The 25,587-nt window shown below is 36.9% G+C and overlaps 1 protein-coding gene across 1 annotated transcript in view; it reads left to right on the top strand.

Annotated features, from left to right (window-relative positions):
* Window positions 1-25,587, top strand: part of LOC122801225 (adhesion G protein-coupled receptor E2-like) — a 97,419-nt gene that overhangs the window by 59,710 nt on the left and 12,122 nt on the right. Inside the window, exons 3-4 of the mRNA XM_044070778.1 lie at window positions 11,967-12,092; window positions 20,171-20,293. Coding sequence (XP_043926713.1) covers window positions 11,967-12,092; window positions 20,171-20,293 — 249 coding nt within the window. The remainder of the gene's footprint in view (window positions 1-11,966; window positions 12,093-20,170; window positions 20,294-25,587) is intronic.

The raw sequence follows: 25,587 nt of genomic DNA, 5'->3' as shown, positions 1-25,587 counted from the left end.
TGTAAATAATGTAGATGAAATGTATATAATCTATATTGTGATTTTTAAAAAAAGAACCCCTACTCTGCAGTTTATTCTACAGTGGGATTGCTGTTGAAGTCACACTCCCACTTCAGGTCCAGGCGCAGTGGTGGATCAGAGAAGTGGGGAGAAGAAATGGAGAGTTTTGTGAATAGCAAAGAGGAGATTTCAGCTTAAAAGAGAAGCAAATCTTCTATGTTAGAAGATGCAAATTCTGTGTGGAGTGAGAATGTTGCAGTACTCATGTTGCAGGGGGCAGACCTGTGAATTAAAGGCAGTTGAGCCTTTGCAAGAAGGAGATGTAAGCTGTAATAATGATGAGAAAGTAGTTGAGCTTTTTCAAAAGCATTGTATTCATATAGAAGAAAAAGCAGTTTTGTCTGTGATGGATTTGGAGGATATTTTTTAACAAAATCTCTTCAGGGAAGATGAGTCAACACATGAATGTATTGTTATAACCCTCCAATCATAAGGGTTATGGGATGAATTACTTATGGGCTTGGCAATTGTGAGTGAGCCTGAAAGTGGCAAAGCTATTTCCTCAGGAGAAATAATGGTTGGAATACAGAATGATGATGTCCAATAAATAGAATTGACAGTAGAGAGATCATATGAAGAGATTTTGAAGTTATGAACACAAAAAAGAAAAGAGGAGAAGAAAGAGACTTCTATAAGAAAAAAGAGATCATTTACATTAAAAATTGAAAAAAAGGAAGGTAGAGAATTGGACAGATATAAGGTATGGGATGAAGTAATTACACCTTTACTAACTAAAGGAAATGAGGTAAGGGTTTTTATATATAAATAAAAAGACATATTGTGACATTATTTTTGAGAATGATCCATTGATGGAAACATTATTAGATGGATATGAGAAAAAGAAGAACTGTGTGCCTTGGAACTTATATGTTTTAGATACAGTTTATAGAGAGACCAAGAAGAAGATTTGCATAAAGTTTTGAAATAAAATAGAAAAAGAGACTTTATAAAAGACATTTATCAAAATTATGCAAAGATGTCAAAAGTGAGTCTATATCAGTTCCGCGAAAATCCATTTCAGTGAATACCAAAAGAGCGACACATATTAATCGAACCACGAATAGACCGAACGCACTAAACCACGAAATTTAAAACATCGATTGGTCATATTCAGCCAACCCCACCACCCGCTACATACTACCTACCCAAACAAAATAAATAAACCACATATATACACTAACCAAACCCTACTCCTAACTCTAAGGTAAAGCACCAAAACCCAACTTCTAACCCTACACTAAACCCCACATACACAACTATCTGTGCACTATCCTTAACCCCTCCCTAACCCTAAGGTCCGTAACTACCCCACACTTCCCCTACAGAGATATACCCTAAAATAAATAATACACATAAATACATTTAACAAAACCCTACTTCTAACACTACACTAAATCTTACATACATGACCTATCTATACTCTTCCCTTAACCCACACCCTACCTAATGTCTATACCTATTGCACATTTACCTTTCGGAGCTATACCACAGATGGGCCAACCAAAACACTTCGACATTTTGGATTTCACTGTTTTGGACATTCAGCATTTACGTAGTTTGCGCAATAAATGTTGATCATTTCGTATTCGCAGAAATGGCATTTTGATCATCTGCTAGGGAGCCATCAAAAGTATATGATAAGACATGTTTGTGGACCAGGATTAGGATTGTCTTATGGTACTGAATATAGAAAATGAAGAGATTGAACACATTCCAAGCATAATACATGTGGAAGGGGATAAAGGTATGGTGAAATATTGGGGACAGCCAAAAATGTGTTTTTGTGAGGAAACAGATCATTTAATTAACAATTGTGTCAAAAATCTTATATATGTGGAAAGACAGGACATGGTAAAAAGAATTGTGAGTCAAGATACTATAACTGCAACAAAATGGGACATTTAGGAATGGAATGTGAAGAAAAAGTAAGTAAGAACAGACAAATACCACAGAAATAGGACAAGTAAGACAAATATCTAAGAGTGAAGAAGTAAAAAAAAAAAAAAGTAGAAAAAGATGGGTCAGAATTAAGTGACACCGAAGACATGAAATGGAATTTAAACAAAAAATAAATTCCATTGGCAAAATGGTACATGAGAGAAAAAGAAAAATTATAGAAGGGCATAATAAAGAAAAAAAGAAAGGGAAAGGATGATAAATAATATTTATAGGAAGAAATTACTACTTGTAAAATCTTAGCAATAAATGTCAGTAGTTTAAAAAAAATTGTAAGAAAAATAGGCATCATTAAATGGTGCAAACAACAGAATAGTGATTATATTATTTTGGAATATTCTAGATTTTTAACCAAAGAAGAGATATACCAAATTGAGGTATGGTGGGGAAAATGTTACTTGGAATCTAGGGAGAGAGACTTCTTCAGGGATAGTTATTTTGTATAAGGAGATAATAACAATTTTAGATACTACATTTGTTGTAATGGGTGGAACACCATCCTTGATGAAAGATGGAAAGAACACATTTTCAGAATTATTATTTATCCATAAGTGACAAAAAGTGAGAGAGAAGATATTTTTAAAAATATAATTCAGTACGTTGCTATAAATATGGAAATAGTTTTGGTAGGTGATTTTAATTGTAACTTAAGATTTCAGAAAAAGAAAGCTTATGATGTTAAAAAGTGTTAGTTATAAAATATGGACAACTGCGGATTTGGAATAAGAGCACATGGACTTAGAGGAGAGTAAAGTACAGAAATAGATTATGTCTTAATTTCATTTGGGTTACTAATAGTAGAAGAAGATGTTTAGATGACAGGACCATTGAGCAATTTGGATTACATTAAAAGGGAATGATGACTATATAAAAATAGGAAAGGGAATAAAAACTACTGATGGAGTTAAATGGATGAGAAAGGGAAAAATAAAGTATTAAAGCTATGGGAAGCTCATGTAGAGATAAGAGGTTTTTATAGGGACCCTTCAAAACAGTGGTTGTGTTTTAAACAAAAAATATAAAACAGGTTATTTATCATAGAAGCAGGAGAAAGGAAAGGAAGACAAAATAAAGTATAAGAAGTTAAGTAATAAGACATTTTTAAAGTTTAGAAAATTGAAGGATTTTTTTATTAAAGAACAAGAACTATAACATCTAAATAAATTGCACCATATTTGAGTAAATTAAGTAAACAAAATAATAGCAAAATGAGAAACTGAAGGATGTAAAAGGCATAGTACATGGAAGATAGAATAACATTATGCAAATAGTAGAAAATTCTATAAAAATATTTAAAGGACAAATTATACAAACTAACAAGGAATAGAAAATAGATCATTTTTCAGTGCAAGACAATAAGAAGATGGGAAGTAAATACTGTGATTGAGGAATTAGAACATTTATTATAAAGGTAGTTAATTTGCAATCAGCAGGATGTTTAGGTGTAATAGAATATGGGATGTATAAAAATATGACAAGATTACAAAAGAAATTGTAATGGTATTAAATGAATGGTTAAAATTATTTCAATATGAAGAATTATGTAGAGGAGCAATTACATTTATATGGAAAAAAGGTAATAAAGATGAAATGCAGAACTGGAGATCTATAGTATTAAATAATACTGACTATCAAATATTCACAAAATTCTGCAAGGAAGAATGAAAAATAAAACAAGTAAGTTATAAATGGAAATATATATCGTATAAAAAGAAAAAAGAGTGCAAGAATTGCTTTAATAAGTCAAGAGTTGGTAGACGTTATATGCAGAAATAATCAAGTAAAAATTATGTTTGGTGATTTAAGTAAAGCATTTGACTTAGTTCAACATGATGTGTTATGAGAGATATTGAAAGCATATAATATAAGTGATAAGATAAGAAGGGTATGTAGCCATCAATCCATCCTAAACTCCTTTTTCCCATTTTGCACATGGGGTCAGGGTGTCATTTCAACAGTGGCCGTCATCTCAAGTTAATGTTTACACTGACGGATGGCTAGCCCTGCCACTGTGGTTCATTTGTACCACACATACACACTCACAGCTATGGCCAATTTAGAGTGTTAATTCCACCTTCTGCATGTCTTTGGAATGTGGAGGAAACTGGAGCACCTGGAAGAAATCCACATAACTGCAAAAAGGAGATGCAGACTCTCAACAGAAGGTGCCCTAGCTGAGAATTGAACTGGTGAACCTCTTGCTGTGAGGCTACAATGCTAACCACTACACCACTGCAGCCACCCTCAAGAAAGGGGGGTAGGTATGATAGCTTATAAATTAAATATAGTTACAGCATTAGTAAATGGATGGTTAAGTGAAGAAGCAATGCTCAAAAAGGATATATGACAGGGATTCCCACTGAATAGTATAACATTTGCATTAGTAATGCATCTGGTATCTATACATGTTAAGAGAGAAATTAAGAATATGAGTTACGTACCTAATGAAGAGATAATTATGCTGATTATGTTATCATATGCAGATGATGTTATAATTGTTTCAAAAAATAGTGTAGAAATAATTAAAGTAATAAATTATTTATAGGATTGATGGCTGGGCAGCGCAATGGTGTGGCGGTTAACATTGTTGCCTCACATAAAGAGGTTTTCTGGTTCAATTCTCAGCTGGGTGGCTTCTGTGAAGAGTCTGCATGTCCTCCATGTGTTCTTTTGGGTTTCCTCCCATATTTCAAAGACATGTGCCTGGAGAATTTCTCCCCAGTCCTCTGCTGAAAATAGACTGAGTCCTACTTTGACTTTCCCAGTCAAAAAATGTTAAATAAATAAAATGTAAATACATTTGCAAGTGATAGGATTACATGTAAATAAAGACAAAAGCCAAAGATTAGGCTTTGATGGAATGTTAGGGGGCATTCATTTTAATATGACAAATATAAATGCTCTTGGAATATGTTTTGGAAAAGAAAAAAATACAGACTGAATATGGAAAGAAAAGATAGAAACAATGAAAAATATGTGAATGTTTTGGAAGACATTTAGATTGTCATTTAAAAAACTAATTAATTCTATTCTTCTAGTAAGAATTTCATATTTAGCAAGTATTTTTCAGTATACCTATATTATATGAGAAGGAAGTTTATGACATTATTTTTTCCTTTATTTGGGGTTCAAGGTTAAATCCAGTTAAAACAGGTGTATTGTATGTTAAAAGAGAAGAAGGAGGGTTAGGTTTGATTAATCTTATAGCTTATGCAGCATCATTACATTTATATAAAGTATTACAATGCTTGAATGATAATGATACCTCACTATTATCACAAAAAATAAGACTTAAATATAAACTGGATTGGATGTATACTTCATATTATAAAAGAAAGATTGTATTGCCTAGTAATGACATAAATAATTATCACAATAACATTTTACTGTGGAAAATAAAAGTTAATGAGACTGAAAATGAGAGGAAAAATGGTGCTATAATATAACAAATAGATATTTTGGTGTAGATCCTTGAAAGAAGCCGCATAAAGAAAAAACTGCAGTGATACAAGGAAGGATGGAAAGATGTAAGGACATGGTAGAATGTCAAAATTCTTTATGGAGACTTACACAAAAAGCTTCCACTAAAAGCAAATATGCTGTATAAAAGTAAAACAGAATATGTCTTTATTGTAAAGAACTTGAGACTAGTGAACATGTTATTTTAGGATATAAAAGAATTACAACTTTATAGAAAAACATTGTTGATCTGAAGTATTTAGAGGGCATTGCAGATGTGAATAAACTAAAAATGGATATGATTATGGATATTTTAAAAAAGCAGACAGTAAACAACAAGAATGGATAAAAATGTTTTGTATGATATGGTTGATTTGGAACCAAAGAGTAAAGGAGATTTTGTTTAATAAAACTGGGATTTAACCATGATGTTAAAAAAGATAAGATTTTGGTTGTGGAAGAAAGATTAGGAGTTATATAAAAGAAAATAAAGTTTACATTTTGAAAGAAAGGAAAGAATGTTAATTATTTTACTATACTCAGAAGTGTACATAATGTATATATTGTAAATTGCATATATGTTTTGTAAATAAGGTTTTTTTTTATAAAATAAAGGACCCCTACTTATTAGGAAAGTGCTTGCTTCATTCCCAACACAATGGCTGCTGGATGGGAAGCACTCAATGAGATCCAACATAGCAGATAGCACACAGATGAATGCCAGTGCAGTGTTTGAAGTTCTACAAGATTCTGTTTCACCAGAAATTATTTGCTTCATCAGAAGCAAATGTTCAAAACAATGATAGATGTTTTATTACACCTCCAGTTTGAAAAGTTGCAGGATGATATTTTAGGTGAATTGTCATTGGAGAGCAAGCTAGAGAGTGGAAAAGATGCTTCACTGAGTGTAATTATGGACAAAATTCAGTCAGAAGAATCAGAAGCTGTTTTGAAAGAAGATTGGTAGATAAAGAAATCACATGCCAAGACTGTTCAAGAAACCACAGGGGAAAGTGATGAGAGATGAACAGAAGAGAGGAAATGTCAACAATCACAGGAAATTGATGGGGATAATTCAGAACAAAAAAAAATGCACAGGTATGACATTTGGGACAATGTAATGGTTTCATTGGGAGTAAAGGCTCAGGAGGTAAGTGCTTTTATTCTTATTCATAAAGATATTTTGTGGCATTAATTTTGAGACTAGTTCTCTTCTGGAAAATTTTGGGGGGAGTATGAGAAGAAAAAGAACTGTGATCCGTGGAATTCATATGTGTTTAAAGCATTTCACAAAGAAACAGGAAAGAAAATATCATGTTCAGTTTTGAACTGAAGCTGAAAAAGAGACTTTAAAGAGACATTTAAGCAAACTTTATAAAACAGGTTATGGACATTAGCAAAATCTATGAAAACAGAGGATTATGGACTGAGGGATGGGGCTGTCATATTGTATTGAAATGGAGAAAGAAAAAGTTGTTTATATCCCTAGTATGATAAATGTAGAGGGTAACAGCAGTGTTGTAAAATATTGCAGACAATCAAAAACATGTTTTTTTGTAGAAAAGATGATTATTTGACAAGTAATTGTGATAAGAGGAAATGTTATATCTGTGGGGAAACAGGTGCTAATCCAAAATGTGTGAATTGAAATGTTATAAATAGAAGAAAGTTAGGCATCTATGGATGGATTGTAATCTAAAAAAAGGATGAAGAAGAAGTAAACGAAAGTGACCTCAGCATACAAAGAGAAGATTCCCAATAAAATATAAAGATGAAATAGGGACAAGATCAGGGTAAAAATAAATATAAGAATAAAGAAAAATTAAATAAAAAGATAATATGAAAGAAGGTTCTAAAATAAGTGATGAGGAAGATATACAACGAAAAACAGTAAAAGGTAAAAAAAATCCTACTGGCAAAAGAGTAAGAGACAGAAAAAAATTTAAAGGGATAAGTGTAAAAGAAAAAAAGAAAGGAGATGCATAATGCAAAGAAGATAAATACTACAAATTTACAAAATTTCTGGTAAGCTATAATGTAGGTTCATAGGTAGGTACTAGGCTATTGGCCCTAGGGCCTATATAAGCCTAGCCAAAAAGGTACCCTGGCTTTCGCCACCCAAGAAAATTATTGTCCTGTGCCCCTGTCGAGCAGAGTCACAGAGGTGATCCCCAGGGTGAACTTCCTATTTCCCATCCAGTCATCAAGATTTTTCTTGAACAATGCTAATGAGGAGTGTTGTTTGATCTAGATAGGTAGCTTGTTCCAGAGTATGGGAAGTCTCTGGGACAGGAATCTATCCCTCCAGCATGTTCTGTTTATTGTAGTGACAAGATTTAGGTCCCTAGACCATGTAGCTTGGAGGGATTGGGATTTCTTTAAGTGGAGCATGTCCAACAGCTCTGGGTTTGACATAGCTTTGTATGTTAGGTAGAGATCACCTCTGAGTAAGCGCTATGCGATGCAGTAAAGCTGGAGTTTTTTGAGACGGTCTGCGTAGGGCATCTGTTTGAGGCCGGTAATCCTCTTTGTGAGGTATTTCTGCAGCCTTTCCAGTTGTTGTAGATGTCTTGTGAGGTACATACCAAAAGGGGCGTTGTACTCTATAATGGGTCTAATGAGTGATGAGTAGAGGGAAACAATGACCTCTTTTTTCCTGGATGAGAAACCTTTTCTGATGAGGTGTGCCACGTAGAAGGTTTTCCTGACTATTGTGGCGATGTGATTATCAAAGGAGAGACTACTGTCCACCCGTGTCCCAAGGTCTCTTATCACACATTTGGTGTTAAGTAGATTACCACCTATGTGGTAGCTCATGGTTGCAGAGTTTTTACCAATGCACTTTTTAGCATTGAGCTTGAGGCCATGTCTTTGACACCAGGTATCTGTCTCCATGAGGCCCTTTTGTAGGATGTCCACATTGTTAGGGGTTTGGATTATGGCTCCTAGTTTGCAGTCATCTGTGAACTTCATTATGTGGAATGTTGGTCTCTTTACACTCGTTATTTGGATATGTTTTTATTTTATGGAGGGATACCCTAGAAAGGTTAAATGAGTTTATTCATTATATTAGTTCTACTGCATCTTATTTTAGTTTTATGCATACCATAACAGGTAACTCATTTAACTATTTAGATGTGACCATCTACAAGAAGAATAGCAAACATGAATTGCCAGTATATCGAAAGCCCACTTTCTCAAATGCATACATGCACTTTCAGAATAACCCCCTTTATCACAAAAAAGGTTCTTAGTTAAGGGGCAATTTGTCAGAATTTTCAGAATGACTAGAGATGATGCTGTATTTGCAGTAGAATGCAACAAGTTATCAAAAATATTTTTAGATAGGGGGTATCCTGATAATTTGTTGAGAATGATGATAAGAAACCAAGGGGTAGACCTTGGAGACAGTCACTGAATTTAAAGAACTGATTTGGCAATTACAGCTTAATGCATTAGATCCACCAGGGCTAAATGGATATTTATCTATAACTAGTGCTCTTAACTTTTGTGGCAGGAAGTTATAAGGATGTTATTTAATCTTTGTTGTAATTTATATATTTATTGGTACTAGTAGTTACTATCTTGTAGGTTTACAGGTTTACAAAATTTGTGCTGGTCAATTAATTAATTATGTAGTGTATAATATATGCAGTTACATTGCTGTTTGGTTCTGATAAAGTCCTTAGTTTTACAGGGATGAAAGTGCTTAACCTTTGAATAAAACTGACAAATTTTACTTGTTTGTCTTGTGGTTCCTAGAAGCAATTTGGATTTGCCATATTACCACTGGTTTGTGGAATGAAAAAGAAATACTACAAGTATTTTATTATATAGCGGTCAAGGTTGAATACAGTGAAGAGAGTCTTATACATGGACAAGGAAGATGGAGGTTTCGGATTAATAAACATAATTGTTTGCTGTTTCTTTTAATTTGTATAAGATTTTGTTTTGGATAAATGATACAAATGAAAAGTTAGTAGTAAATTTACTAAAGTACAAACATAAGCAACACTTGGATATGTTAAAATTTTCAAAAGAGGAAAAGCATGTTTAAATGAAGCAATGAGACATTATTGAGAGAAAAAATTCTTTTATGGAGCATAAAGATTGATGAACTAGAAAATAAGAGGAATGTGTGGTTTAAAAATGTCATAATACAATATTATTATTATGTTAATTCTTGGGCTGAGCTAGCAAATAAAAAAGTTAAAGCTGTAAAATACAAAAATTATGGTGTAATAGTATGTCAAGATTTGTATGGAGATTAGTGATTAATAAATTACCAGTTAAAGGAAGTATGCCATTTAAAAATCAGTGAAATAGTTTTGTCATTACAGGCAGACTAGTATGTTTGCCAGAGCAGCAAAATCACATACTCATGAAAAGTTATGTATAGTTAATTCAGTTGCATAACTGTGTTCTTGTTAATGTGCAATACACAGTCACCAAGGCTTGGATTATTGTCTAAGAAGGTCACATATCCATGTTGTAAAGAACAGGGTTTAAACTCCAAAAGTTAAGCTTCTTTTACATCATAAAATTTGAATAATAGAAGCTTTGTTTAGGAGAAAGATGATCATGCAGAACAGGCAATACATTTCTATGCTATTACAGTAAAATCTAAAGGTAATCATCTTGCAAAGTTCTTCTCTTTTATCTTTTAGTTTCATACTTTCAGGTAACATGTGGTATTATTAACATTAGGAAGATAGTTCCATCCTCCTAAGTAAGAGGACATTGAAGGTTTTTATATGCCAAGGGTATTAAAAGGCAAATAACCACAGAATATTACAGACACTGTAGCAACTACCTAACATATGTAGCAATGAACACATAAAGATAATGAGATTTAAAGACCTATCAGTGATGTGTTAATAGAATAAGGATTAAGTTCCAAGAAATAATCGTGTGAAAATAATCTCAGATTTAAAGACCTATCAGTAATGTGTTAATAGAATAAGGATTAAGTTCCAAGAAATAATAGTGTGAAAATAATCTGCAGAGGTCAGGTTAGCAGCAGTTTTTCAAGAGGCTTGCAAGAAGTAATAAAATATTGAAGAAATCAATGCTGAGGGTTTGTTCTTCAATAAAGTTTGTCATTAAATGCAGCAGATGTGAAAATGAGAGAAAAGTGAACAAAGGAATAAGCAGAAAGGGAACAGCATATAGCTATTAACAATTCATAATCCAGTGGTTTCTGAATTATGAAATACATGTACATTTATCCTACTAACATGAACTACAATATCATAAAATATCAGTTGCAGAAAACTGTGGTCCTGCTCTTCATGTATTTGCCATAGTTTCATTTCATTCAACAGTGATGTGGTAGAACAAAGTGCCCACAAATTACCACATAGGTGGTAATCCATTAAGTACAGAAGAAGTAATTAGGGACCTGGGGACCCAAGTTGATAGCAATCTCTCACTTGACAACCACGTGGCCAAAGTGGTTAGAAAAACATTTTATATAGCCCACCTAATCATGAAGGGATTCACATCTAGATCAGGGGAGGTCATTGTGCCTCTTTACTCATCCCTCATCAGGCCCATAATTGAGTACAATGCCCCTTTTGGGATGTACCTTACCAGACACCTGCAGCAACTGGAAAGACCCCAAAAGTACCTCACCAAGAGGATCAAAGGGCTCAAACAGATGCCATATGCTGCCCGGTTAAAGAAACTCCAGCTCTACTCAGTGGCATACCGCCTGTTCAGAGGCGATCTGTGCCTGACGTATAAAGCCATGTCCAACCCGGAATTAATGGACATGCTGCACCTCAGAAAATCCAAATCCCATCAAGCTACGCTCGAGAGACTTGAACCTCAGCACTGAAATAAATAGGACATGCTGGAGGGACAGATTCATAACCTAGAGGCTCCCTTCACTCTGGAATAAAATCCCAGTCCAGGTTAGGCAGAGTCCCTCATTGACTCTCTTCAAGAGGAATCTTGATGAGTGGATGGGAGATCATAGGTTTACCCGGGTATCACTTCTGTGTCACTGTTAGACAGAGGCACAGTATACTAACCTCGAAAAAGGGCATAGCAAAATTAATTTAAAATGGGTGGCGAAAGCCAAACACATTCTGGCTAGGCTTATAAATGCCCTAGGGCAGATAGCCTAGTATGAACCTATGAACCTATGAAGTATAAGTGTAACTACGTACTAGCATAATTTCAGGCATCTGGATTATCCTATCAGATTTTTCGTTAGTAATACCATTATCTAATTCTACAGTCTTGTCTTGAATTGAGACTTCTAAAGTTTTCCTAGTTGTCGTATGGTATGATATGCTGATTAGCATATCACAACAGAGAAATATTGTTTGAGAATGAGGTAATCAATGTTTGAATATGGTAATCAATGTTTGAATAAGGTAATCAATGTTTGTGCACAAGGCACAAGAACGGTAACTGTAACTCTACATGTATGCAACTAGACTTCAGGATAACAGCCATGAGAATTTTATATTCTTTATTTTTAGACATTGATGAATGTGCTGCTGGAAATCATCTGTGTCCTTTAAGTTACCAAGACTGCGCCAATTCCATCGGAAGCTTCACTTGCTATTGTAAAAGTGGATACTATTTGGAAAATGACACATGTAAAGGTATGTAAAACTGCCACAGAAAAATACCTCTTAGAACTTTATTGGTCATAAATATTGCTGAGAATGCTTTTGTAGAAATAGTTATGCATGTTCCATGTTTTCTGATGATTTAAAAACTGATTAGAAACAAACATCAGGAATATATAATGAATGAAAACCTGATTTACCAAATACATAATCTCTTCTATTAAACAGTTACATAATGATCATACTATACTCAACAAAATTGTTTTTGCAATTGTCATTTGATTACATTCCGTTATTCGTTTTGTCAAAAACCCATCACAGACTGCTATTATTCCCAATGGTCTCAATATTTGCACAAGACTGTTGACTGTTTCCATCAAACATTGTCTCTTTCTCCACTGCTGTATGATTATGGAGTTAACATATTTAAGTAAGGTGGGTTGGGGTGTTAAGATCTCAGCGTGATGGGTGCGGGAGTTTGCCACCCTGGAAAAATCATTGTAGGTGAATTTGTTTAGTTTAGTAAACATTTCAGTGAATTAACAAAATCAGATAAAATGTGAATTGTTGAGTGTCTACTAAGTATATTTTAAGAAACATTTCATTGGATATGTAACTATTAGGAGTTACATCTATTTTTCCCAATATACCGGTGCATTGCTAGCAGAACAAGGCAATACACCAAGCTAGCTGTCCATATGATCTGGTGAATTATAATTTCAGATCGATACAGAAGTGCAGAAAATCATTCATGCTGGGCACAATACTGTTTTGCACAAAAAAGATGTGTTATACTATATATAGTTACATTTTCACACTGTGTTTCAGTAGAGTTTAACTTGTTATGGTGAGACAGTTTACTCTACAAAGTAATTTTTTGCATTTACTACTTTAAGCTGCTTTTACTATTTTGGCCAGGTCTTACAGTCATATGCCTGACTCAGGATGCGACCACTTTGAAAGACAGATTTGAAAGTTTACCAGGAAGTTGAAACAGTCAAGATTTAATTGTGTGAGGTTTGTAGTTTGCAGAGTGACACTGGGAAGTCCTTGTAGCTGCAATTGAAAGTTGGCAGCCCTATGATAAGAGCACCGCCACTGCAGTAAGCTTAACGATCCAGATACCAGCCTAATATGAAACAAAGATAAAGAGGATTATACAGTTTTTAATAAAGCAGGTTTTACTCATTATAAATGGAATGTGTAACAATACAGTGAAAGAGACAGTGCAGTTGATGACACCAGCCAGCCAGATTTTGTAGTAATTTTTTTCAGTTCATAAGTCTTCCAGTTATTGTTAGCTCCCCAGTATATATGTAAATGGTAGATCTGCCACTGTGTATCCCTTCTTGAAATAAATGTCTGTCAAAACAACATTCAGTGCAAAAGAGGTCAATAAATGCCTTTAAATTGAGTCACACACAGCTGAATGTTGAACCTAAGTCCAGAGCAGAAGCAGTTCATCTCCCATGTGTGCCTCTGTCCTTTCATCAGTTTTATGTCTGACGGTGTTTATTATATGGTACTTGCCCACATCTCATTAATCTGATTTATATTTCTTTCATTTCATAGGTTCATAGGTTTATAGGTTCATAAGTAGGCACTAGGTTATCTGCCTGAAGGCATTTATAAGCCTGGCCAGAATTGTGTTGGCTTTCGCCACCCCTTCAGATTAGTTCCCTGTGTCTCTGTCCAGCAGAGCCATTGAAGTGATCCCCAGGGTAAACTTTCTATTTCCCATCCACTCGTCAAGGTGTCTCTTGAAGAGTGTTAGCGAGGAGCTCTGCCTAATGTAGATTGGAATCTTGTTCCAGAGCATGGAAAGTCTCTGGGACAGGAATCTATCCCTCCAGCATGTCCTATTTATTGTTGTGGTGAGGTTTAGATCCCTAGAGCATGTGGCTCAAGAGGATATGGTTTTCCTTAGATGGAGCATGTCCATCAATTCTGAGTTGGACATGGCCTTATATGTCAGGCATAGATGACCTCTGAGTAGGCGGTATGCAACAGAGTATAGCTGGAGTTTCTTCAGTCGAACTGCATAGGGCATCTGTTTGAGGCCAGTGATCCTCTTGGTGAGGTATTTCTGTGGTCTTTCCAGCTTTTGCAGGTGTCTTGTAAGGTACATCCCAAATGGGGCATTGTACTCCATGATGGGTCTGATGAGTGATGTGTAGAGGGGCACAATGACCTCTTTTGATCTGGATGCAAACCCTTTTGTGATTAGTTGGGCCACATAGAAGGATTTTCTAACCACTTTGGCAATGTGATTATCAAAGGAGAAATTACTATCTACTTGGGTCCCCAGATCCCTTATTATGTCTTCCATATTTAGGGGGCTATCACCTATGTGGTAGTTTGTCGGTACTTTGTTTTTTCCAAAGGGGATGACTATGCACTTTTTGGCATTTAGCTTGAGGCCGTGGTTTTCACACCAGGTATCTGTCTCAGTGAGACCCTCTTGGAGGATGTCTGTGTCAGCTGGAGAGTCAATTATAGCCCCTAGTTTGCAGTTGTCTGCGAACCTGGTCAGCCATAGACCTCCTGCACTTGCCTGTACCTCTGAGAAGTATACGTCAAACAGGAGGGGTCCTAGGACTGAGCCCTGAGGAATGCCACTTCTAACCGGTTTGGAGTCAAACCTAGCTCCCACAACTCTTATCATGTGGGTTCTGTCCGTGAGCCAGTTGGCAACTCATCTCGTGACATAGGGGTTTATGTTCAGGCTGGTGAGCTTGTCTATAATAATACCAGAATGGGGAATGGTGTTGAAGGCCTTTGTGAGGTCTAGATAGGCTGTGTGGACCACCTTTCTCTCATCTATAGCCTTGATAATGGTCTCAAAGAAGTCCACCAGGTTTAAGAGGCATGATCTGCCCTTAACAAAGCCGAACTGGGTAGTTTCCAGTGTTTGGTGGTTCCCAGTGTCTCTGTTAATTGGATCCATGATGATGCACTCCATAGCCTTGCAGACCAAGCTAGTCAGGCTTATAGGGCGATAATTCCCGGGGTCTGTTGTGGCTCCACTTTTGTGGAGTGAAATAACTGTTGCTGTGCATCACTCTATGGGCAAATAGCCTGTGGAGAAGCTGAGTTTGAACAGTGTGTTTAGGTGAGTGGCTAGTTCATCTTTGAGCTTGTGTAGGATGTAGCCTGGGACACTGTCCAGTCCCATTGATGCTGTGCTTTTGGCTTTGTAGAGGGCTGTTTTAACCTGAGTATCTGTGATTTCAGGGGGACTACATTCTTCTGGTATGGTTATGGGCCCTTTTGAGGGTGAGAAGGGGTGAAGTTTGCAATGAACCTGTCTGCCAGGATGTTGGCGATATCGGTCGGTTCAGTGTATTTTGCTCCATTCTGCACTAATTCCGAGCAGATCTGAGAACTGCCACTTAGATGCTTGACATAGCTAAAGAATGCCTTGTGGTTATCTTTGGAGTCCTTGGCAATTTTTCTTTTGAAGCTAGCCTTGGATGATTTCATGAGGGATCATAGTTTTTTGCTGATACTGATCAGGGATGTCTTACCTTCTTGGGATTTTACTCTTTTCTGTACTAGTTTCCTCCTTCTGTTGTATAGCTTGTTTATGGCAGGGGTCCACCAGACTGGTTTCCTTTTCTTGAAGGAGTGAGTCTTGGTTTTGCTTGGGATAGCACAATCCATGCATTCTTGTAGGTGCCCATAGAGTGCATTAGTAAAGGATTTTGCAGCTTGGGCAGCATTATCCTTTAGCATGGGGGCTTTGAAACTTTCCGCATCAGTCTTAAGTAATGTGAAGTTTGCTTTTGAAAAGTTTTTCATGGTGGTTTCTTTGACTGTAGGTGGATATCCAGAGTGATTAGTTTATGGTCAGATCTAACCAGTTAGGGACTGACCTCTGGTGTGGAACACTGGTCGCCCATGTTGGTGATGACCAGGTCCAATATGTTGTCACCTCTGGTGGGGGTGTTGACCAGATGATCCAGGGTGTTTGAGTTTATAAATTCTAGGAAATGTTGGGCAAGGGAGTTAGTACTTGCATAGCTCTCCCAGTTAATGTTTGGGTAATTGAAATCACCCAATATCAGGGTGTTTGGTAGGATCTTTATGTTTCCCAGTGTTTCCAGAAATGTGAAATGGGGGTCCTTGGACATGGTGGGTGATCTGTAGCAAGCTACAATTTGAATTGCAGTTTTTCCCATTGTTAGTTGCACGTGGATGATCTGTGAAGCATCATGCTGTGCCACTAACCTGGAGGTGTGGATATCCTTAATGAATATGGATACGGCCCCACCTTTTGTATTTCAGTCTGGGTTTTGTGACCAAAATGTATGGTATGAGTTGTAGCCTGGTAGTGCTGGGGTGCTCTCTGGAGCCTTAAACCAGGTTTCTGTTACTGCACACATATATCAATTTTCTCCATACTGAGCAGTGCCTCGAGTACATACATTTTGAGGTTTAGACTTCTGGCATTGAGCAGCATTACCCTCATTTTTTTGTTACTTGTGCTATTTACAGCAGTGGGTTTGTCTTTTGAGCCTTGCCTAAAAAAGGCACTATGTGGGTGGCAAGAGCCTTGGCCAGTATTCAAAAGCCTAAGGGTGACAGGTGCAAGCCATCTCTAGCGAAGCAGAGTGGCTTGTCGAGCATGTCATCCCAGGCTGACAGACACTGGATCCCCTTTGAATGACACCAGAAGCTTAGCCAATTGTTGAAATTGATCATTTTTTCTTTATACCATGATATCATTCTTGGTGAGGGCAGGATGCTTCTCATGGTCAGGGTCATACCGGCCTGGGCTATGTGATCAGAGAGCTCTTCCATGTCTCTTTTCATGTAGTACAGGGAGGTACGGCTCAGGTCATTTACACCAACATGGACAATGACAGAGTCGTATTTGTACTGGTTCTTGAGTGACCTCAGTGCTTGTGTTATGTGCCAGATCCTGGCACCCGACAGGCAGCTAACAGTAACCTTCTCCTTGTTCAGCCTAGTGAGTGGGACATCAGTGTGCCTGACTATAGAGTCACCTGTTGCTAGTGTGTTTGGTATGCTATTTTGCCTTAAGGGCTGTGATTGCATGGCACACTGGTTTTGTGAAGTATGTGTTTCATTGTTTGTGTTGGGGGGGGGTGGAGGTTGCTTGGGTGTCTGCTTTGGAGGTCTCTGTTTCTTTTGCAGATTTTTATTTAGAGCCTCAGAGTATGTTTTTGTGTATTTATGTGTGTTTTTTGCTGGTGCTGGTTTCATAGGTCTATGTGAGACTGGTTGTGTGATGCAAATAGTTCCCTTCTCCTCTTGACTGTCTGGTCCAGTCTTGGGTTGAGAGAACGTAGCCTACAGTTTGGCTGTATAATTGCATCTCTCACATGTATTGGTGTTTGGTGGTAGGAGGAGTGGGTTGTCTGTGTACATGAGGCAGTTGTAACACTGCCTCAGAATGCCCAGATTCACCAGTTGGACCAGAGAGTACACCTGAAACTGCCCTTTGGACATGCCTGGATAGGTACAATGAACTGCTTTACTGATTGGAGGTAAGGTCGAATAGAGATCCTTGTCCTTCTCTACAGTATGGGGGGGGTCTAGTGCTAAGGTTTATTAGTGCTTCCTATGAGTTTTGAGCAAGTGCCAGGCTGAGAAGTGAATGGTTTGAGTGCTTAAGTCGAAAGTTTGTCTAGTTCCAAGGGAAAAATTGAAGAGTAGACTTTGTGGAGCTGGGAGTACTTATACCCCAGCTAACCGGTGCTGCCCGTCATGGAAAACCACGCAAATGCGGGTTTTATAACAGGGGAATGAAAGAGATAGAAATTAGCACAAAATGGCCAATAAACTACTAATTTCTGGGCAGAAACCACTCTTCCAGGGACAGATAGGCTGCTCAAAGCTCCCCTCTCTCACAGGTGAACAAAGAAACTTCCTTCTATCCAAGTAAGGTATGGGCCACCACAGAAACTTGTAACACAGCCCTGAATTTAGCACTAACCTGAAAACTCGACTATACTACCTTAGAAAGGTGGGAAAACAAGTATTTCTTTTTTTTTTTGTTTTGTTTTTTTTCCAGAAAATAAAACAGATACAATCAAAAAAAACACTTTAAATGCACAGAAATGGCTATCACACTTGAGTCTGTAGCCTACAACAGTTAAACAGGTAATTTAAACACAAAAGCGACTTTGTTAAAGTGCAGGCAGTAAAATAAGTACAATATGTAGCTGAAACAAGCTTTTTAAATCACAGAAACTCTAAAAAATCAGCATTTTAGGTGGAATTAGCTAAAGGCAGCAAGAAAATACAGACCAATTATTCTTAATCACTCCAAAGTCTCTCTTTTGTCTCTCTGCTGCTATAGAACTCTGCAGGGCACCAGGCAGGAGCTTGCTGAGCTGTATACAAGTGCAAAAACCTCGCAAATATGGGATTTATAGCAGGGAAATGAAAGAGATATAAATTAGCCCAAAATAGCCAGGAAACTACTAATTTTTGGGCAGAAACCACTCCTCCAGGCACAGACGGGCTGCTCAAAGCCCCTCTCTCACAGTGAACAGAGAAACTTCCCTTTATCCAAGTGAGGTATGGGCAAACACAGAAACTTGTAACACAGCCCTGAATTCAGCACTAACCTGAAAACTGGACTATGCTACCTTAGAAAGGTGGGAAAACAAGTTTTTTTTTTGTTTGATTTTTTTTCAGAAAATAAAGCAGATACTATCAAAAAAACAATTTAAATGCACAGAAATGGCGATCACACTTGAGTGTGTAGCCTACAACAGTTAAACAGGTAATGTAAACACAAAAACAACTTTATTAAAGTGCATTAATATAGCAATAACCCACGCCTGGGTGTGGGTAAAGCCAACCGTGGGTAAATACAGCATTACCCACACCCAGAAGTGGGTTATTGCTATTATACCATGACATTATTTAAGAAAAGAAACTATTACTTTTCTTAAATAATGGCATAGTATAATGCCTGTTTACTGCCCTTCCGCAGATGTCTGGCATCCGCGGCAGTTCTGATGTACTGCGCGCCTGCGCAGTACATCAGAGCTGTGGGCAAAAGCAATGGAGAAAGCAAGATCTCTGTTGCTTTTTTTTTACTGTTTTCACTATGTTAAATGGGTTTAACATAGCGAGACAGTTTTAAAATAAGCAACAGAGATGTCCGTTGCTTATTTTAAAACTGTCTTGCTATGTTAAACCCATTTAACATAGCGAAACAGTAAAAAAAGCAACGGAGATCTTGCTTTCTCCGTTGCTTTTTTTAAAAACCTGTCTCGCTATGTTAAATGGGTTTAGCATAGCGAGACAGCTTTAAAATAAGCAACGGACATCTCCGTTGCTTATTTTAAAGCTGTCTCGCTATGTTAAACCCATTTAACATAGCGAGACAGTGTTTTAAAAGTAGAGTTATACTAATGGAAAAAAGTCCGGGCGACCGGACCTTTTTCCATTAGTATAACTCGATTTACAATGTGCACGCTGGCCAATCAGCGTGCACGTTTTGGGGGGGGGGGGTCATGGTATAATACGGATGTCCCACATCAGTGTAGAAATGTATGACATATCCATTTATGGAACAGTTCACAATTAACCCAGTTCATCAAGAACAAGATACATTTTATGTGGTTTTCCTTTGTTTCAATGATACCGGAGATTGATTCCCCAAATCATTTATAAGTAATAAAATCATTGAAAAGGAAGTGGAAACCATCCAGAAAAATATCCTTTTTCATGTTTTGTTTTTTTTTTTCTTGAGTTATACTGAGTTATACTGCAAAACCATGTACATGTACTATTTTTAAACTTGTATGTCTGTTTCTGTCAACATTGGTGTTAATTACCCATGCTACATTCCATCATTTTATGCTGGTATTATAATTAGTATTTTTTTGTAAATGGAGGAAATATAACATGAGCAAATACACGAGTGAATATTAATAAAAAAGCTAAAGTACTCTTGGAACGGTACTATAAGATTTCTTACAATGCATTAATTATTTCAAATCTTGTCGGGGTTATGAAGTACTTACTCATGATAATGCAATGTAGCATTCACCATCTAAATATTTTTTCTTTTATATGAGCTGAATTTAATTTACAGAATATTTTATTTATCTATCTTATGTCAACAGATAAAAATGAATGTGACTCTGAAACTGTTTGTGCAAATAAAGGCGAAATGTGTGTCAACCTGGAAGGGTCATATGAATGTCAATGCAGACACGGATATCAAAAGGCAAACAGCACTTGTGCAGGTAAGGATTACTGTAGTACTTCTCAACTGTACAGATTTTGATAGAATGTCCAGATTTTTGTCTATATTTTTGATCTGTTACTCATAACATTTTCAAGCAAATCATTGAAAACTGAAGTCACTAACTAATGACATACTTTTGTGTTTCAGACTTCATTTCCTTTGGAATATGCATGATAATGCAAAACCTGTTATTCTAGCAACTTTCCAAGTTTAAACAAACAATATTCATATGCTTTTCCTGATTTGAGGCCTTTGCGCCCACCATGTCATTTTTGTTTTTGCCCAGAATTCTTACAGTAACAGGTTGAGAGGTATAATTACAATTAAGAATATAAGAAGAAACAACTGCATAACAGACCTATTAATTTAACAAAATAAAATATTCATTTTAGCATGTTTTAGGCAGATGTTTTATTCTAATTATGCATTACAGTATGATCACTATTTTTATGAGCTGTCAAATATTCCTTTCAGATATCTGTGAAAATTCTAAAGAGAATGCAAAAAAACAGCTTTTTATTTACTTCTCAGTTACCTTACACTTTAAATTTCCCTTAATCTGTAACTTTTTTTCAGTAAAATATACAATTGATAGTCACATTTAAATTGTTAGTATTTCAAATCATTGATTATGATTGGAATTCTCCTTTTCACTATGCAAATAAAGCAGGGGACTTAAGCAAGATTAGAATTTGTTAAATTTCTGTTATAACTTTCTGGGGAGAGCCACAGGCAAGTGAGCATAGGTTGTTAAAATATTTACACTCACACTGATATATATATATATATATATATATCATATCTGCACATGTTTCCATCTTTTAAGAAAATTTGGTCTACAATTTTTAAATTTCTGAAGTAAGCAATACATCGCAGAAACAGACTGTATTCAGATCTAATATATATTGTTTGAATGATGAAAACAGAATTATTCTGTTTTAAATGTTTTCTAATAAAGCTAACTTGTTTTCAGTATGCTGACTCTCCATAAATACTTAAATCATGACGTTAAAGGCCAGCATTATGAAATGCTGTTTGTGACATGATTTGCTTCTTACTCCTGTCCATCTTGCTGGACATATTTCATTTAGTCACTATCAAGGTATGATGAAAGTTATCATATAAAGGCAGTACTGCTGTATATTCTCAAATGGCTGAAGATCTCACTTATCTATTAAGGTATGATCCATTTACAGTTGTATTATATACAGGAAAGTGAGAGCACATGGCACTTACCTGTCAACTGAAGTCTGAGATTTTTGCTTTCTTATGTATTTTAGATTTAGCCCTAAGTGGAGACATCCACCCCAACCCTGGCCCTACCATCTCCAACCCCAGTCCTCATAATCAGACTATAAAACACAACTTCTCCCATATTACAGCCAATAGAAAGCCAAGTGACTTCCTTCTACTAAGCCTAAATATTAGAAGTATATCCAACAAAGTCCGTGAACTCCATGCCACCATAGACTTGTACTCCCCAGATATAGTCATCCTGACAAAAACCTGGCTAAAACCTCACATTACCAGTGAGCAAATACTCCCTACAGGTTATGGCATACTAAGAGTAGACTGGCTAAACAAGAAAGGAGGTGGTGTAGCTATAATATTTAAACAGCATCTAAACATCCAGATCTTAAAATCATCAGCTCCACAAATAGGCAATGAAGAAATAATATATATACCAACCTCAAAATAAACCAAAACAAAACCATCAACATAATTGGATGCTACTTCCCACCTGGCCAAAACATCCCACCACTAGAAAATCTCCTCAGCTGGTCTACCCACCATCTCCCCCAAGAAACTATAATTTTAGGTGATTTCAATATTGACTGGCAATCCTGTTCTGGCAACCATCCAACCCATCATGTAAACCTTCATGGCTTCACCCAACTAGTCCAGTCACCAACCAGGATAAATAAAAACTCCAGCAAGCACACTACCCTGGATTGGATACTAGTCAGTAAGAGCCCCCAGTCATATATAACAGGCTGCTTATCAGATAGCTTCAGTGATCACTCCCCAACATTCCTACTCAAAAAATACCTATACCAAGCTAAACCTGTCATCTACCATCAGATACGTAAAAAACTAAACTTTAACCCACTCGCATTCTTCTCATCCCTCAAAGAATGTAAGTGGCATCCTCTAAAGTACCTCAGTCTTGATGACGCAATTGAATTTTTTAATACTACCTTCCTGAGCATCCTTAATTACCATGCCCCCATAAGACTTTCCAGAATCAAAGCACAACCCTCTCCATGGCTACAGAAAACCACTAAGTCAGAAATGAAAAAACAAGGATAAAACCTGGGAGCACTGGCACAAAACCAAAACCCCCTCAAATAGACAGAAATTCCTAGAACTACACAATAGAGTCAAAAAGCTAATAAAACAGGACCAATTCCAATACTACCAGTCTGCCCTAGACTACTCCCAACACAGTCCCAAACAATTCTGGTCCTCCATAAACTCCATCCTCCACCCAGGTAAAGTCAGTACCCATCCTCCTAACATCCCTCACTCCACAGAAAATATTGCTACCTCATTCAACACACACTTCACACAACCCATACTATCACTAGCTAAACAACACAACCCCCCTCCCCTCCAACCCACACCTTCAATTAGTAATCTCCCCACTGCCTTCTCTTTTTCTCCTGTACCTACCTCCAACATAAAAAACTCTTAACTAAACTTAAGCCCACCAAATTAGCAGCAGACAACCTCTCAAGTGAATACCTACAAATCGCAGCTGATGCTCTGGCCTACCCAGTATCCATCTTGATTAACCGATCTCGGTCAGAAAGTTGGATTCCCACACTGTTGAAAGTATCACATATAATTCCCCTCCACAAAGGCGGACCCTCCACAGAACTAACCAATTACTGCCCCATAGCTATTCTCTTTCCACTCCATAATACTAGAGAGATACATACACTCTCAGGTCTCAGACTACCTCCTTACTAACAACCTCCTTTCCAATATGCAGCATGGTTTCCGACCAAACAATAGCACCACAACTGCCTTACTCTCCTTTACTAACACTATCCTTCAGCATAAAGACAATGGCTATCTCTCCTCTGCTACTTTCCTAGACCTATCTAAAGCATTTGACATGGTCCCACACAAACAACTTATCTCTGTCCTCAGTAACCTATCCTTCTCACAATCAGTCACCAACTGGTTTCCGAGTTACCTGTCTGACCGCCAACAATCCATTGTATGTCAGAATGACATATCTCCCCAACTACCTGTCTCCATAGGGGTTCCCCAAGAATCCATCCTTGGACCCCCTACTCTTCTCTGTTTTCACAAATAATCTAGCCTCTGCCACCAAATATGGCACACTCATACAATACGCAGATGACTCAACCATCATCTGCTCAGCCCAGTCCCTACCCAAACTGCAAAAAGTCACACAGGAAGCCTTTTCCTCTGTTGAAACTTGGTTATCCGATGCCCAGTTAATACTCAACCCAAACAAAACTAAACTACTCATCTACCCACCCACCAAACATACTCAAAACAACTCTCACTTTAACAGCACAGCAAAAGACAACACCACTATATACCTAACTGAACACACCAAATTGCTAGGAGTGGAAATAGACAATAAACTAAAATTTGATATTCACATATCCATGACCATAAAAAAGTCCACAAAAAATAGGAGCTTCATACAGAAATAAGCAACTTCTCACCAAAGCAGCAAAGATTTCAATAGCAAATTCCCACCCTATCTCCACCCTACTTTATGCCTGTCCAATATATACCAACCTAAGGCAATACAATCTAAACAAGCTAGAGACCTGCTACAACAAAATCGCCAAATTCGCCACAGGGGCATCCTACCATAGTCACCACTGTCTCTCACTTGCTGAACTGGGTTGGCTTGAACTCCCTCACCTCCTTTAATGGTATCAACTCTCACTCGCCCACAAACTAGTAAACCATCCACTAAATGTCCCATCCCTCCAGAATCTACTCCAACCCTATCGCACCACCAGATCACTAAGATCCAGCAACAAAAATTACTTGCAGATCACTAAAGCCAATAACTCTGCTGGTGAAGCACTATTCTCTTGCACCATAGCTAAATTATGGAACTCCCTCCCACCCACAATTACCTCCATACCATCATGCACCCACTTCAAAACTTTACTAAAAGCACACCTAAAAACATGCTGGCTATGCCCTTGCAACTCCTACTCTAAAATCACCCACCCCATCCAACCACTACCTTTCTTTCCACTCCACTAACTACCTTGATTATAGCAAGCTCAGATGCTCATAAGCCTAGTACTTATTATACAGCAGGAACTTCTTATTGTAACATTTTTTAATGTCTGTTATGTACTTCACAGATAAAGATTCTAGTTGTCTACTGATGTACTATGTTCTTCATCTGAAAATATGTTGTAATTGCTATGTAAATTGTTAATCGCTATGTTATCCAATGTAACTACTGTCTGTTTATTTTAACTGTGGAGCTTTTCTCCCTGGGCCCCCACTGAAAATAGACCCACATCCAGTCGGACACTCCCGGTCAACAAATATAGATAAATAAATAAATAAATGAATGAATAGTTCGACTTCAAGCTCTTTTCTCTGCTTATTTCTTAAGCTCCGTTGTACATTGAAGAAGAAGCAAACTGAAACCTGAAATAAATAAAAAAACCTTTAAGGGCTACATATACAATCAGCACACCAAAACAATAACAAAGAAAATATACAAGTCAAATAACGAAATTAAAATCTATTTTGAATGAAAATATTGAAAATGAAGCTTATGCTACAAAAGGCTGCAAGTCATTGATTGTTTAGAAAATAAATGCAAAATATGTTTGTCAATCATGCCCTTTTCTAAAACAAGGCAACTTACGCTAAAGATCTATTTTTCAAGACAAAACAAATCAAACTGTATTTTTTTTAAATATATATAGGCCTTCATATGTTTCTTTTTTTGAAACATCACTGTGATTTCCTAAACAACACAATGATAGGACATTTTTTAAGCCCAAAAAATCCAGTCCAGAGAGATCAACTCAAAAACGTGGGTGCTTCAGGCCTCAGCCCCATATAGGATATCACTGCATCTGTCATTATTGATCAAATTGGAAAAGGAACCTGAAAAGTGAAGGAATAACTTCAGAAAAATAACAAAGGGTCCCATAAATCTACTGATGAAACTTTCAAGTACAGCCAACAATGCCTCCTAACCAAATGCATTCACCAAGCTTCAAAGTCATGTCCACTTATTCTTTGCAGGCATCCACAAAGTGCAAC

Source organism: Protopterus annectens, chromosome 4.part1, assembly GCF_019279795.1.
Source record: "Protopterus annectens isolate FY-2018-M chromosome 4.part1, PAN1.0, whole genome shotgun sequence".
Lineage (NCBI taxonomy): Eukaryota > Metazoa > Chordata > Ceratodontiformes > Protopteridae > Protopterus > Protopterus annectens.
This window is presented reverse-complemented; position numbering and strand designations above follow the sequence as displayed.